Source organism: Penicillium alfredii (assembly GCF_028826965.1).
Source record: "Penicillium alfredii strain IBT 34128 chromosome Unknown utg000007l_segment0_segment0, whole genome shotgun sequence".
Classification (NCBI taxonomy): Eukaryota; Fungi; Ascomycota; class Eurotiomycetes; order Eurotiales; family Aspergillaceae; genus Penicillium; species Penicillium alfredii.
The window spans coordinates 1,007,186-1,023,153 of record NW_026622704.1 but is presented as its reverse complement, the minus strand read 5'-3'; the positions used below and the strand labels follow the sequence as shown (position 1 = coordinate 1,023,153).

The 15,968-nt window shown below is 51.5% G+C and overlaps 5 protein-coding genes across 5 annotated transcripts; 3 read left to right on the top strand and 2 right to left on the bottom strand.

Moving 5' to 3' along the window:
* Positions 1 to 150: 150 nt before the first annotated feature.
* Positions 151 to 570, top strand: NUU61_005060 (immunity protein 7-domain-containing protein; the record flags this gene model as incomplete). Its single annotated transcript, XM_056655642.1, has 2 exons — positions 151 to 183; positions 286 to 570. 2 exons carry the CDS (start codon positions 151 to 153, stop codon positions 568 to 570), a joined length of 318 nt encoding a protein of 105 aa, XP_056511255.1.
* Positions 571 to 1,203: 633 nt separating this feature from the next.
* Positions 1,204 to 1,755, top strand: NUU61_005059 (uncharacterized protein; the record flags this gene model as incomplete). The annotated part of the gene is made up of 1 exon (XM_056655641.1): positions 1,204 to 1,755. The coding sequence occupies one exon, from the start codon at positions 1,204 to 1,206 to the stop codon at positions 1,753 to 1,755; it is 552 nt and encodes a 183-aa protein (XP_056511254.1).
* A 920-nt stretch (positions 1,756 to 2,675) lies between these two features.
* NUU61_005058 (uncharacterized protein) lies at positions 2,676 to 5,285 on the bottom strand (the record flags this gene model as incomplete). The annotated part of the gene is made up of 1 exon (XM_056655640.1): positions 2,676 to 5,285. The coding sequence occupies one exon, from the start codon at positions 5,283 to 5,285 to the stop codon at positions 2,676 to 2,678; it is 2,610 nt and encodes an 869-aa protein (XP_056511253.1).
* A 1,954-nt stretch (positions 5,286 to 7,239) lies between these two features.
* Positions 7,240 to 9,400, top strand: NUU61_005057 (serine/threonine-protein kinase; the record flags this gene model as incomplete). Its single annotated transcript, XM_056655639.1, has 4 exons — positions 7,240 to 7,674; positions 7,778 to 7,825; positions 7,953 to 8,197; positions 8,251 to 9,400. 4 exons carry the CDS (start codon positions 7,240 to 7,242, stop codon positions 9,398 to 9,400), a joined length of 1,878 nt encoding a protein of 625 aa, XP_056511252.1.
* A 1,375-nt stretch (positions 9,401 to 10,775) lies between these two features.
* Positions 10,776 to 12,875, bottom strand: NUU61_005056 (uncharacterized protein; the record flags this gene model as incomplete). Its single annotated transcript, XM_056655638.1, has 6 exons — positions 10,776 to 11,742; positions 11,812 to 11,961; positions 12,017 to 12,234; positions 12,291 to 12,303; positions 12,367 to 12,466; positions 12,581 to 12,875. 6 exons carry the CDS (start codon positions 12,873 to 12,875, stop codon positions 10,776 to 10,778), a joined length of 1,743 nt encoding a protein of 580 aa, XP_056511251.1.
* Between the last annotated feature and the right edge of the window lie 3,093 nt (positions 12,876 to 15,968).

The following is a 15,968-nucleotide window of genomic DNA, read 5'->3' as shown; positions in this document are numbered from 1 at the left end:
TCTCTCTTTCTACCATGTTACCAAATTGATATACTTTTGAAGGTCTGGCCGGTTTGAGTAACAGAACCAAGGGTATTTCCTCTTAAGAGTATAACAACAACAATCCCTTGGTCAAATCATTCAATTTGGGGCAACTATATCCACGTGATGATGTCGATCCTCATTTCTATTTTTTATTTCTTGGTGGGTGGTTGCCCTTCCACTAATTTGCTCTCCAGGGACTTTTGACCAGCCGGTCCCCAACAAAGGATCATTATCTGCGACACAGGATTTTTCGCAGTGCAGATCACTGCGGTTGGTACGGGTGGTGAGGCCGATGAGTCCGATCAAGTTCTCGAGGCATGGTTTGCCGAAGGGTCGGATGACTCGGCCCTGGTGATGATATTCCGGCGCGACCTCGACACAGAGCCATGGGCCGGGGATCCCGACACCGATGATTGGTTGTCCAACAGCTACTGCATCACCCTCGGATCTGGCGAAACGATCTACGGAGGACTGAAGCAAGTTCTTTCTCGGGAACCCGGGCAACTTTCGACTTTGCCGACCGCGTGGCCGCCATCCTCCATATAGAGCCACCACTTGTTGATTTCAAGGCGTCCGAGCAGGACCTGCGGTTCTTTCAGGAAATGCTGGTCAAAGTGGTGACTTGGGGCGTTCCCAGTCCGATTCCTCAACTGATTGGATTCAACTAAGCTTTCTGTCAGGAAGGTTTCTTTGCTCTGCAACCTCCACGGCGGTCGGATGGCTTGCTCTTCGACAATTGGCCTTGCGGCTATTCGGGCATTGAGTTGCGCTAGGCTGTGCTGGAGCCTCAGGGTGGTTTGCTGCGTCTATGATCACCGGCTGGCCATCCTACATACGCGCCCTTCTACTTCCGCAGCTTCCTTATTGGATCTTACTGCTTAGGCTCACTCTGTATTCAACTGTGTTTTAAGGTAGGTATATACGCCCTAAAAATCACTACTATTGGGGCTCTTAGATGGCAAGCAGATTTCTTTATGGAATAGTAGTACCAGATATTCTAGTGTTAAACTAAACCCAGAAGTATACTGCCTCAATCCATGCTCAGCCAGTGGAGGATACAGCACGTGTTGCATGGCACGCGTGGGGACGATAAGCGATAAGAGACCCATGCTGTCATCAACATCGTGACATCTCTCACCTCCACAATACTCTCTCCCTCTCCCCCTCTTTCTCCACGACATGGCCGCTTCAACCCTTCCCCGTCCCCGCCTCATTACCCACAAACGCGCCCTCATACCCACTCCCCACGTCCCCAAAGTGGTCAACCCTAGCGCCCTCCCCGCCGAGACGCGCCTCAACCAACACCCAATAGTGGACGCTCACCAAACACCCCCCAATAATAAAGATTCAGATGCACCCCAAGACTCCGACGAAGACCTTGACCCACCACTCCGCACAGAACTCTCCCTCGCCATACCTCCGCAACCCTTCCTCGACCCCCCGACCTGGGAAGCAATGCTCAAGCGAGGTGTGCATGCAGACCAAACGCAATCGGCGGATTCAGAAGGGGGAACAAGATCTCGGGAAGAGGAGGGAGGTGCAGAAGAGGAGAGTAATCGAGATGTCGGCTCAGACTCGGAAATTCGAGAGTCGGCGGACCAGCGGAGACGTCGACGGGAGCGCGAGGCTGAGTATGGGTCCATGGCGATCCGCGGACGGTCGAGTATACGCGGGCGAGGGAGGTCGAGGACTCGAGGGGGGGTATTGGGGTGGGCAGTATTGAACTCCTGAGTTGTAATATGAAACCATTAAGACTAATGAACACATATTATATATAGATCTGTTGTTGTAGGATTATGTTTGGGAGATATATATCTTCATTAAGACTACATGGGGCCGGTCTATCCCACAACGCCAGCCTTGTCAGCTCTTGGCGGATTATATATTGCGGGAGAGGGGGGTAATCCTAGATAGGTCAGGCCCTAGAGGTAGATCTACGTGGACCTCCCTTAAGTTCTTTATGCTTACAAGTGCTATCGTGACTTCCAAAGGTCTCGCCTTCAGAAAATTACTATCCCATCTAGCGTGGCCTAGGGCTGGTGCCTTTCTCTAGTAGCAAGCAATTGTTCTTCGGCCAAGTGGGTGAGAATGGATGAGGATGTGTATCTAGGGCCATGGTACGTACCATAAGTAGGATATACCCCTGTCACCCGATAATGCAATCAGTCGGGCTTACAAGGGCATTTGAAATACTGGCGAATGACCCTACGTCTAGCGCAAGGAATCCATAAATCAGCAAACGCAATATTTCCAATCGGACATGCTTAAGCGAGACTAGACGTAGCTATAGTGAATCAATACTTGGCCTCCACCTAGGACTTGAGGACTTGACAACGGAGGCAAAGCACATGAAGACGCAAGGCTTATGGTACATGCGAAACCAAGAAAACCAAAAAGACCAAACATGCAGTCATCGTGTTTCATAGAAATCGTGGATCTCATAGCAGAAAAACAACCCATAAAACGCAAAAAAAAAAAAAAAAATCAAAAAGGCAAAGAAGGGGGGGAGGATAAGACTCCCAGATGCATCATCGTAAATATCGTCAAGGCTGGGCTCGTGAAACATATCCAGTGAAAAGAAGAAGAAAATGTCAGCATAACATGGCATGTACGTGAGAAAAAGCAAAGCAAGAAAAATCAAAATCGTCAAATCATTTCGCGACCACTCCGTTGGTCGCGCTGGAGGCCACGTAGACAGGCCCACCAATACTCTGCTTGAGGGTTGCCCGCCGAGCTGCTCGCTTTCTCTCATCCCGTCTTTGGCGGAAACGTCGTAGACGGTTCCGCACATTGCGCAGTGGCATCGACCGCAGCCGCAGTCCCCACCGCGAGAGAGCCCAGTAGCGATTCTGGTACAGCGGGGAACCGGTGCGGAGAATGCCTCGGTCAACCAGACTACTGCAGCTGGCATTGTGATGTACGGACGAGGGCATCGCATCGAACAAGCGCTTCATCTCTGGACTGCGACGGGCCAGGGAAGGAGGGCCATTAAAGACAATCCGTTGTTGTGGCATGCCCAGTGAGTTGTTGACCACCAGTGATTCGTTGGGGTTGCGAGCATCTGATTGTGCGGGCGGATTTCTTTTCGGGGGCGACCCCGGCACATCATCCCAGAATCCACGCGGACGCCAGAACGGGTGCAGCCGACTGTCCATCTCAATTCCGGCCTTGCGGTTCTTCGCTGATTTCATAGACAAAGATCGTGCCATGGAATTGAACGAGTCCGAGCGGGGCCGAGCGCTCCAGGTGCGGCGAACGGAGTCCCATCGACGACTCAGAAGCCCATTGCCCTCTGAGCCTTGGGTTGTGTTTTCCTCCTTGGGAAGTGGCGGTAGGGGCTTGTGAATAGGAGGCTGAGGGGGAGGACGAGGGTTTTTCAATGGAGAGTCCACGCTGATAGTGGCAGCTCGAACGGGCATGTCTGGAGTTCGAGGGTTGGCTCGCGCGCGTAGTTCTTTCCGAAGTGCCTGGAGAGCATTCGCTTCGGACTGCACTCGCTGTTCAACCAGAAGCAAAGACCGGTTGTTGTGTGCGAACAAGCTTACAGCAGTCGCTTCATGGATTTCTATCGGTCCGGGAGAAGACGAAGGGATCGACGCCTGCGTATAAGGCAACGAGGGGGGACGAAGCGTGGCCATATCATCGGAACTCAGCGCCTGCACGTTGGGGGACTCCCGCAAGCCATATCCATTTGGACCCAATACATTATGGCGAGGGGGCGACACAGGTTGCTGGTTTTGGTGTTGTTGCATTTCATGATCAATGGCCAAGTTGTGGCTATGGAGGCTTTCCGATGTAAGGGACGGGGCACGAGAGTTGTTTCGACTGGTCGGCGCAGAGAGCGAGGAGCTTCGAGGTGGGACGACGGGTCGAGTCAAGGGGCGGCTCCTCGCATCTGGCTGGGATCGTGCAGATACCGAATCCGACATGGTTCGCTTTCTCTGCTGCCGAGGACGCTCGACCGGGCCTGTTCGTGCCGTCGGGGGCTGTCGACTTGAACGCTGCGAACCAGGTTTAGAAGATGCATAGCTGTTGGGGCCTGACCTCAAGGAGGAGCGCCGTTCGGGGATGACCACCACGGGAATGCTGTCAATGTGGGACTGTGGCACACTCGTGGTTTTGGAAGAGAACGACACATCCGAGGACACGCTTTGGCGATCTTGGTCAGAGATGCGAAGAGCCTTGTGAATCAGGCGATGTTGAAATTCGGGGTTGGACCCAGTCGATGTGCGGTCCGACGTCGGGATCGGAGAGCTGGCAGAACGCAGAGACGTCTTCTTTTCGGTGTGCCGGAGCATTCGCTGAGCCCGTTTTGGGGAGTCGATAATCATAGCCTCGACAGTAGAGGTCGAAGAAATGCCCGATAGTGGGCGATCGTGGGGATTGTTCTGCAAAGGGCCATCTCCCGATGGCCAGCCGATCTCGTCGCGGAACTGCTCTATAGACGGAGTAGCACTAAGCTCATGCGAGTCATGAACCCGGTCGCGCAAGGTCTTTTCGCGCATCAAAGAGTTATCCAAATGCTGCACGTTGAGCGCATCCCCATCCAGCTCCGCTTTGCGACCTGATCGATTGGGCATCTGCACGGACTTTCGCTTTCCTACCAGAGGCGTAGGAGATTGCTCAAGATGATTTGTGGCCCACTCTCCATCGAAGGACTCAAACCCCGTATCGTACTCTGTCTCACTCAGTTGCAGAGATGCGGAGAGCGGCGATTCCTTTGTTATCGCAGGCTTCGAGCGAGACGTATTGCGCGAGTGCGATTGGAATGTTTGTCTTCGATTATTAGTCGTGCGTGGCATCTGAGACGAACGGATGGGAGTGTCCAAATCTCCGTCCGACGAGAAGCCCTCATACGCCGTCTGAAACGAGTCGGCCCGCGAGGACGAGGAAGGGTGTATAAGCTGGTTCAAAACAGGACGCTTTGCCAAAGTCGTTCGAGGCGGCGTGACATCGGGAGTAGGGGGTTTGGAGGGGCGGCGAGGGGTCAGCATGCCCGTGGTCTGATTATCGGAGAAAGAAGAGGCCATCTTGCGCGGCGTCGGGTCGTCGCCGGCGAGTTCATTCTGGCCGGCATCGGGAGGGGTCAAGGGAGGGGCCGGCGCCGCAGTGACAATAGCATTCGGATCCGCGGAGGCCGGTTGGGCGAGCTCGATGCTGGGGACACCATTCCTCCGCGGGAGAGTCTTGTGGGACCTGAGTAGTGGTCGTTCGAGGGTGCGCGAGTCTACCGCTGCACTCATCACTTCGACGCCCGACATCTCGGCGGCCGGCAGAACCAAAAACACGCAACCAAATATGTCAGGATCGGTGGGAGATTACGATGGAGGTGAAACGGGACACCATGGCACTTTTGAATGGATCGAGGTGAGAGATCGCATCGCAAGCAAACATCAAAGAGCAATCACAAGATTAAAGCCCCATGCAGAAGCGCCTTTGTTTCGGTCGGATGCAAGGGAGCCGATCGGGGACGGTCAAGATGCATCCGCCACAGCCGATCAGGGGCTTTGGTATGGACATATGCACCTCCAGGCTATGGAGGCATTGCCTATCTGAGAGTCTTTTATGACTGCTCCGCTGCCCAGGTGTCTCCACGGGTAAATGTCAGCACAGTCAGCCGGGTCACGTGTAGCCAATGCTCTGTCAGCCGTGGTAGCCTGAGGTTACCCAGATAACCCTAGATCCATGGATGTATAGACCGGCCCTGCCTCATGGAAATAAATAAAATAAAATGGGAAAAAAAAAGTAATCGGCACAGGAGTGGGGGTCATTTGAGTAAAGGCATGGGACAGGCCGAGTATGCGAGGAGTTTTATGAAGCAGAAATAAGCTGTGCATTTACATAGATCTCTATCGATTGTCTCACTTATACAGGGACTATAGCAGCAGGGTTTTATGAAATATGAAAAATAAGAGTTCAAGTGACCTCCGCAATAGACACATCCGAGGCAATGTGCGGTCACACAACATCATTTACTTGCGACAGTTGTAAGTCTAACTTTTACTAGGTCAAGATATCCCAGATTCCTCGTCGTGGATGGCTCAAACACGCGCAATATTTGCATGTACAATTAAAGGGGGAGATTGCCGAGGACAGAGTTAATCCATGAAAGCCTCAAAGATATACATTAATCGACTGGAAAGCCAAGAATTGCGCATCCGGTACATATTGCCTATGCCAGGATATGCGACCCATCTGCATAGCATATTGTGGTAATCTTGGAAGAGTGGAGAGCGGGTAAAATAGGCGAGCATCATAATTCGACTCATTTCCCATGTTCGAGGGAAACCACCGCTTCATTACCCTCTCCCTCGTAAAGTCCAGGAAGAGAAGACATCTCCAAGACGCAGTGGACGAATGTCATTCCCGAATCTCCTTCATATTGAGATCCATACTCATCTAGTATTTATATGGTACAATCAAATTGATTCTAATTAACACAATCTCATTTATATTAATTTTTCGTAATTATTCTGCCATGTGGGGGGGGGGGGGGGGGGCAGTTTCAATTTTAAACCGTGTTCCTGGTTTTCTGCAATTTCGTAGGCATAAAAACGCCAGGAATAAGATTATTCTTGATATACTAGTGAGACTATACTATTCCTACTATGTCAAGAGGTCCAATCAACCAAGAATCTGGTACGGATGCGGGAGCGATGATGACCTATGACGATATCCGAACTCCACTGGCACCACGGTTGAGCGAAGGGGGCGGGAGCAGGCCTTTTTTTTTTTGGTGACCGAGGCTGTTGAGACAGAACCTTTGGAATATGGGATATATGTCCACCCAGTAATCCGAGAAAAGAACAAGGCAGGGCATTTGTTGCTTCCAAGGATGGGCGTAAACCGGGCAGGACTTCATATAAAGCCGTTGGCAAACGGGCGGAGCGTCAGTGGCGGGATGACGCCAGCGTCTCCAGGCGAACAGGATTGTCGCGGCCAACCCGCAGAATTCATGACATCGCCCAGAGTTCCATAGGCTTTTCTTCACTTTCCCCCTCCATCTTCCCCCCCCCTTTTTTTCTTTCTTTTCCTCTTTCCCCTATCTTCCCTTTCTTCCATTTGTCCTTCAGATCTTGCGGCTCTCGGTATTCCTTGGGATCTGCCCCTCCTTATGAAATCCCTGCGATCGTCTGACATCCCCATTGTGTTATCTTGATTGCCTCTCTCTCTCTCCCGCTGTCTCTTTCTTTCTTTTCTTCTCTCTGCCCCACCATGAGTACAATACAAAATATCAAGAACTTCATTCGGCACGGCAAACAGGCCCGACTTGTCACACCCCACGCCGAACCCACAACTGACGTTTCCACGATCCACGCCGAACAACAACGCCAACCCCACGGCCAGTTTTCCCCAGATCTGGGCGCTTACCATACCGGAGATATTCGCGGGAATGGTCAATCCGAATCTCAGAAGTCATCTGACGCACAGGTTCGGCGCGATCGCTCCGTCGAAATTGAACGATTGGTGGCAGAGGAGAAAGTGAGCCGGTCGAAAATGCCTAAATACCCCGGTCTGGAGCGGTGGATCCTGCTGGAGAAGATGGGCGATGGCGCATTCAGCAACGTCTATCGTGCCCGGGATGCCACGACAGAATACGGCGAGGTGGCTATCAAGGTCGTCCGAAAATTCGAAATGAACAGCAATCAGGTAAGCTTGCTTTTTCCTTGATGCTTCTGCGCGATTCCCCCTCTTCCCTGGCGGCTACGTGGTTTGATGCGATTGCGATCTTTCGCCAATATCTACTTTGTAGTCTGATCCTCTTCAACCCCACGTCAAAAACGTGCCCAAGGCTGCCGAGGTGCGCAAAAAAAAAATCTTTTAGTCTGCGCGCCAGCAGTTCTTTTGCACCTGTGACCTTGCATACTCTTTGGATCCTGATCTGCGATCTTATCTATGATCGTTGCTGACTCCAGTTTTTTCTCCAGCGAGCAAACATCCTCAAAGAAGTTCAAATTATGCGCAATTTGGACCACCCCAACATCACCAAGTTAATCGAGTTCTCTGAATCACGCCAATACTACTATATCGTGCTAGAGCTCTGCCCTGGAGGCGAGCTGTTCCATCAGATCGTGCGATTGACATATTTCAGCGAGGATCTTAGTCGACACGTGATTACTCAGGTAGCCAATGCGATTGAATACCTTCATGAAACATCCGGCGTCGTTCACCGGTTCGTGTTATCCCTGGTTTCAAACCACTAATTTCAGCTGACCGAGGCCACAGTGATATCAAACCCGAAAACATCTTGTTCTACCCATCACCTTTCATTCCAAGCAAAACCCCTAAACCCCAGCAGCCAGGGGATGAAGACAAGGAAGACGAGGGGGAGTTTACACCCGGAGTCGGCTCTGGTGGCATCGGCAAAATCAAGATTGCCGATTTTGGCTTGTCCAAGGTGATCTGGGACAGCCAAACCATGACCCCTTGCGGCACCGTTGGGTATACGGCCCCCGAAATAGTCAAGGATGAACGCTATTCCAAGAGTGTAGACATGTGGGCCATGGGCTGTGTTCTCTACACGCTTCTCTGTGGCTTCCCCCCGTTCTACGACGAGAGTATTCAGGTACTCACCGAGAAGGTGGCGCGTGGCCAATATACCTTCCTGTCACCCTGGTGGGATGACATCTCGAAATCGGCCCAGGATCTGATCTCGCACCTCTTGACGGTCGATCCAGAGAAACGCTTCACTATCAAGGAGTTTCTTGCACACCCGTGGATTCGACAAACCAATGAGGAGACCACTCCCGCTGCTGATGCACCACCTCTAGCGACGCCCTCTGTCGCGGCCCGCCAAAATGGTACGCCACAGATGGACCCGGTCGGCGCCGACCAGGCCCCGTATCAGCCCGTTAGTAGCCGAATCCCCGACCAGCCGTCCACCGTATCGGAACGTCGCATGGACTTCCGCTCCCCGGGTGCGTTCAACCTCCGCGAGGTATTTGACGTTGGCTATGCCGTCCATCGACAGGAAGAAGAAGGCAAACGGCACAAGAACGTACGGCAAGGATTCCAGTCGGTACTTGGTTCGCTCAACGAAGGCTATGATGACGAGCCCGAGTACCACTCGCGGATCGACGCAAGTCGCGGCCAACCACCGCTCAAGGTCGCCAAGTCCAGCACACAGGGCTCTGGCGAAATGGCTGGCATGGAAGCAAAGCTCCGGTCCACGAACCTCGGAGCCCAAAGCAGTGCCGCCCAAGCACGGCAAGCCCACCGCCAGCCTCGACAGCAGGGGTATGGGCAACACGATGCTACAGTCGCCGCTGCAGCCAAGAACAGCATTGCTCGCGAAGCCAATCGACCTTTCGAGCTTAGCCTGGACAATGCCACCTTGCTGGAAAAGCGCGGCCGTCGCAATCAGCCGGTAGCATGAAAGACCAACGCGAGGCGTTTTGTTTTTTTGAGACGAGCGATATGTTGCATGACTGTGTTTATGATTTTTGTTGTGTTGGTCTTATATGTCTTTAACCTTCCCGATTCTCCAGAAAGATGAAATGATCTGGATAAGTTGGGTTTCTCGTTTCGTTCCGTTTTCTTTTCTTTTCTTTTTGTTTCTCATGGGATTCTCTTTCTTGTCTTTTTTTTCCTTTTTTCCCTCTCTTTTTGATGATATGCGTTATGCATGATGCTACCTAGTTTACAAGGCCGGGATTGGGAAGGGCGAGTGGTTCTCTTTTTTCTTTTCTTTTCTTCGTGTATGTGTTGGCCGTTTTTCGAAGCGTTTACGGATCATTCGTGACAACTCGGATAGGGAGTTTGTGTCTTCAGGGATTACCAAACCTCGCCAAGGGCTTTCCTTCTTCTTCTTCTTTTCTTCTTATGCCTTTGAGGCCAAAAATCACCATTGCTTACATTTCTGGCTGGTCCTGACCGCAGTGGAATGGTTTGACTTCCCTACTGTTCTTGACCTTCCGCCCTTGAGATATTTCCTTCCCAATTTCGTTTCTCTGGATTGTAGCTTCAGTTTTTAAAACTGCCCTTGCCCCTGGTTTGTTGGCGCTTGGGTTCCTTTTTCTTCGTTTTTTCTCCTTTCTTTTGGCAATTGAGAGAGTTGATAGAGCTAAGTAGGTATGTAGAGGTCCCTTGCCTAAATTTGCTGTAGACTATGCTTAATTTCTGCTTTATGGTTGGATCAAAGGAATGCAACATCTATTTCGAATAGCAGCACACTTTAAATTGTATTCGAGAAACGGCGACCACAGATTGGAAACAGGATCCTGTAGACATATATCATTTTAGAGAACTTCCTACAATATAGAATCGGTAGCATGATCTGATGGGGGTCTACGGGTTATCACCAAGCTACAGGCCAAAGAGGAAAAATAAAGAAAGAGGATTTTGGGGTATCAGAAGAATCTCATTCAGACAACATGATGGTGGTATCTAGCATCAACGTATATATATGTTCATCACTGAGTCGGGGAAGCAGAAAAGCGGGCGAATAAAAAGCGATATAACCCTTTCAAAGGGGAAAAAAGAAACGGAAAACAACGGTGGAGTTCGCGATTCACTCCTCACAGTGAAAGACAGGCTCCGGGCATGGTCTGTCATATATCAATCTCCTCTTGAACTCTCGAGAAACTCGAGGTTTTCAGGGGTAGAAAGGTGAAGAGTGAAAGTAGGGAAGATGGGGAGGGGGGTAGAGGGAGGGATGTATAGCAAGCATCATGTATATCCCCGTATATGTATACACTCAAGACAACAGGCAACAGGCAACAAAGCAAGACTGCAAAAAAAAAATCAAGTCATTACAGAGTCTGCTTGCCCCGAGTCTCAATGGGGAGGAAGACCATAGCCAGGAAGGCAGCCAGGATCAGACCACCGGAGGCATAGATGGGGGCCTCGGGGGTAGCATCGCCGGCATAGATAGCGACCAGCGGGGCACAGAGACCGGCAATACGGTTGAGACAGCTACCGATACCGGTGCCGGTGCCGCGGACGGGGGCAGGGAAGACCTCGGGGGTGTAAGCGTAGAGGACACCGTACATGATGTTCTGGAAGAAGGCCTCGATACAGGTGCAGGCGAGCTGGACGTTGGCATTGGTGGAGGCAGTGAAGCAGAAGACCAGCACGCCGGTGATCATCGTCGCAATGGCCATGGTGCCCTTGCGGCCAATGTACTTGATCTCGACAGTGTAGCAGGCCAGGATCGAGCCCGGCAGGCCGACGATCGACGAGATGGCGTAGTTGCGGTACACGGTGTAGGTCGAGTTCTCCGAGCCGCCGGCCTTGGAGAGGTACTGCGGCAGGAACGCGTTGAAGAGCGGGTAGCCCATGCCGATGGTTGCCCAGCAGAACCACAGGATGACGGTCGTGAAGCCCAGGCGCTTGGTGGCGAAGAGGGGCCCGATGCGATCCAGAGAGAACTTGGAGAAGAATCGCTTGATGATCTCGTTGTAGCTGAGGGCCTCCTTCTCGCGGTGCTCCGGGATCCCGCCGATCTCGTTGAGGATCTCGGTCGTCAGCCACGTTTGCGTCCGGTTCTTGTACGCGATGCCGTGCACCGACGCGACGGCCTCGTCCTGGCGGCCGCGGGACAGCAGGAACTTGGGCGACTCGTAGAGGTGGAAGAAGAAGAACCGCAGCACGAACATCACAAAGGTGATGGCACCCAGAGTGAGAACCAGGTAGCGCCAGCCCATGTTGTCTTCCTTAAGGCAGACCGGGGCATTTTCAGCACAGCTCCAGCGGGGGATGTAAGCCCAAGCGAGCAGACTAAAACCGATGATTAGCGGCTATCCGGGGCCATTTCGAGCATTGCTTCCACAAAGAAATCACACTCACCTGCCAATCAGTTGACCAACAGGCCACCAAACACTCAACATGGTCAACATATTCCCAGAAGCGAATGGCAAGAACTCAAGGAACAGAGCACCATCAACGGGCAGGTTACCACCCACACCGAGACCCAGGCAGGAGTACAGACCACAGACACTGGGATCAACGATTAGCAAGCCCCACCAGCTTTCAAACGGTAAGAAATACGCACCCAACCCAGGTAGGGCCACCACCTGCCGCCAGACCAAAGACACCGGCCAGGAACAGGGTAGTGTTAAAAGCCAAGCGCCGTCCAATAACATCCGAGGCAATACCCCAGAACGAAGCACCGATACAGAGACCCAGGAACAGAGCGCAAGTAGTGAAACGCACATGCGACGATGAGACGCCGAATTCAGCAGCTAAAGGAGTCAGGGTTAGGGCAACACCCTAAATTTTGTCAGTAATGTCCACGGCACCGTATTCCTTTCAACGCTGCTTCTTACCTGAAGCCAAAGGCTAGAGAAGAAAAAGAAATGTTAACCAGGCACACTTTGGACAGATATATCGAGGATCGCTTACTTGTCTGCCGTCCAGCCAAAACCACACAGGGCAAACAGTTCCCACTGGTACCGACCCATCCCGATATCCTGGATGGCACGGTTGATCACCTTTGCCTTGCCTGTAAGATAAAACCAATTAGATATCACACTCGAAATAGCCAATTGCATAGGGGTTGTCCGCTGAGGGCAGGGTTGCGTTTGGCAAATTTCCACAGGACCAGAAGGCAACATACGATCATAAACCGAGTCACGGCCTGACGTCGAGACATCAGCATCGACTTCAGCACGGAGCTGCTCCAGAGTCAAGACACTGCTATCCGGCTGAGAGCCCGTGTGCGAGGCAGCGGCACCGTTCTCCGCCGAGGGAGCACGGTCCAAGGTCTTGAGAGGCGTGTCATCGGGGGAAACCTTCTTCTCCTCGGTCCCCGGGTAAGCAGGCGGGTTCTCAGAAGAAGGAGCCAGTGGGATGACGACTCCCGGAAAATTCTGGCGGTCCCTTTTGAACGGGTTGAACTTGGCGAGACCCATGGTGGTGAATTAAAAAAAAAAAAAAAAAAAAAAAAAAAAAAAAAAAACTGGGTCAATGTATATGTATGTTTGTATAGAGGATTGCGGGGGTGGGTCAACAAGTCGCGTGGGAAAGGATCAACACGTTTCCGGTGGGGGTTTGCTGCTATCTGCCGGTGAAGTCCGTTTCAAAACATTCGAGGGGCCGTTGCTGGGGGGCGAGATAGAATCCGAGTCCGAGGGTAGGGTAGGTCGACCGGTTAGGGCAAATCTACAAAGTGGCGCAATCGAACGGGAGATGCAATCAGGGTCCTAGAGTCGTTGGCCGGGGGGAAAGCGCAAAGTGCCTTGGTTCGTAGAACAAATCGTAGAATTTCGCGGTTGGAAAAGTGCTGCTATCGTGATCTTCGTGGGCTAGAAATAGCTATGGACGAAATGTTGTTGTAGTCGCTGTGGAGAAGAGGATTGGGGTCGCCAGGGTGGTGGAATATCGCTGGCTACTGAAGAGCGGATTTGGCGTAGAAAGTGCCTGTGCTGAGGCGTTTCGTTGCTGGAACCAATTCTTTTTTTGTCTTTGTTTTCTTCCAGGAGAGGGAAGATGAGAGTGGTAGATAACCAGGAAGCACCTGGGTGAAAAAGAGGGCGAGGAAAGCTGGGAGTATAGCTATACCTCTAGTGGTGAAGAGGGTAGAAGGGTAAGGGGACAGAAGGGAAAAGATAGAGGGAAAAAGACGGGATAAATGGAACGCTATATACAAGATCCCAAGGACAGAATCACCTTTTTTTTTTTTTTTTTTTTATTACGAGTCCTCTGGAATATGCGGCAAGGCCCCCATGGTAAAGCGGGACTTGCGAATATCGCGCGAATGGCAAAGCAACGACGCTAAGACCCATTCGGCTGCGGCCAGTCCCGAGTAGGAATAGCGGTAATTTTGGTACAGTGGATCGGGGCAACTGGGGGGCCATTGGTACTCGGCATTACAGGGAGACATTGTACGAAGATCGAAGATAGAGAATAAACAGAAAAGAAAGAAAAAATATATATACATGAAGAAAAGAAAAGAACATGTATAGGATGGACCCTTGCAAAGAAACCTCAACAAGCATCGCCCTAGGGTATCTCTATGTGCGATCCATGCTCAGGGCTTGAGCCTCCCGCTTTTAGCCGGCGCCCCAGGAGCGCCATCTTCCCTCAATCCAGTTTGTATCGTTTAGTTCGCAACGGAATAGACTGGGGGGATTTTTGCCGCAAGACCACTTCTGGCACTGAGTACTCGACAAGAAAAGAAAAGAAAAAAGCCGCATCCGTCCACGTGCCCGGGTATCGACGTCACCCTCTTTTTTTCCTTTTCTTCTCTTCTGTTTCTTTTCCTCTTCTTTTCTAGCGTTTTTTCGAGGAGATGTCTATCTTGTCGATTTTAGGACTTCTGTACCTTCCCCCAGTTCATGCACCATGACACCATCCCCTCATGACCTTCTGTCTCCCCTCCAAAATGTTAGTGAAGCTTCCGTGTTTCATCTCTCCCTCGGCTTCGCCCCCCATCGTCACCGGGAGAGTCTTGGCAGAGGCGCATCCCTTCCGCTTTCAGAGCGGTTGTGAGGGGATCCACAGTCATCATCCTCGCTCTGGGACCACGACGAATCACGGCTGTCAGAGACGGGGTAATCTGAGCGACCACGGGCTGATAAATTACCATCCCTACTTCTGGACGGCGTGGTAGGGCCTCCCAACGCTACATGATTTTCTTGAAGGGTTTGCCTCCCCCCTCCTTGGCAAAAATACGGTATGGAAAAAGGCATGGAGAACAAGTCTTCGGCTCCGACGCTCGTATTATGCATTACTCTTCGTCTCTCGGCACCGCAAAAAAAGAAGGTCCATTGAAAGTGGCCTCGGTTGTCGTGCAGACATGCGAATACACAATATATACATACTGATTGTCATGTGGAGGACGTCAAACCCCTGACAGCCAAAGGAAGCACTGTCTATCTCTCACTCTCCACTCGGGCATATTGGCACTTCCTCTATCTGCCTGTACAATCTATGTGCACTTGTAGATACCCACCGTCCCTGATTATTATGTACAGTAGTGTGTGGGCAAGATACATCCTCGATAACCCTGCATCTTGGCACGGGCTTGCCGGTTGCATTCCGATCGCGTGGGCTTCTACTTGCTTAGGGCTCGTGTTTACAGTATGCGACCGCGTATCACCCATGGCCCCTATGTACAGTAAGAACTAGGAGACTGATACAGTAGCAAATAGCCCCCCTCTTAGAACCTGAGCTGAAAAGCTGCAGGATTGCACACTTGGGTATGTTCAGTTCTCGGCGTATTCCTAGTATTCGTAAGATTCGATGCGACACTGCACAGATAGATTTCCTCCTTGGGGAAAGGATTGTCCTCCTCCCCCCCTTAGTCGCTGCACATGAAATCCCAGTACTGATGGACTAGTATCTAGAAGAAAAAAAAAAAAAAAAAAGTATCGACTGACTTTCCATCGTGATGTGATTGATGGAGGTGTCTTGATCGGTGCACTCCACTCTGCCGGGGCACGCTACGGTTGTTAGTGTGCTGGGCAATCGCGAGGTCTGGGAGAGAGTTTCCTGCGTCGATGCTTGGACCGTGCATTCAAGGATGGGCATATGTTAGATGACTATGTAGGAATCATCCGTGAGACCCAGACTCTTGTTTCTTGCTGAATTAATCATTCTTTACTCCCGTTCTCGAAGGTTATACTCGGCGGGGACATGTACCGTAGATCTATATTGATACATACATGTAGTGTATAGTGTACTGGAGATGTATACAGCCCCTGCTCGATTTACATGTTGACGCTAGTATTCAGCTTCCAATATCACCAGAGAACAAGCTTGACAATCTCTAAAACAATCTCCAATACATCCCCCCCCCCCCCCAAATACACATCCCCAAACAACCCCGCATAACAGCGCCTCATTAACCGCAGCATTCTGAAAATCCCGCGGGTGATCGACTCGGCAGTGACCCCGTAAGTCGGTAGATTGCTTGGCATGCAAGATGAGGGTATTTCATCCGGGATGATGTTTATCTGCTGCCCTGACTCAAACCCAAAAAAGATAGTTCTATTAGACTTTCC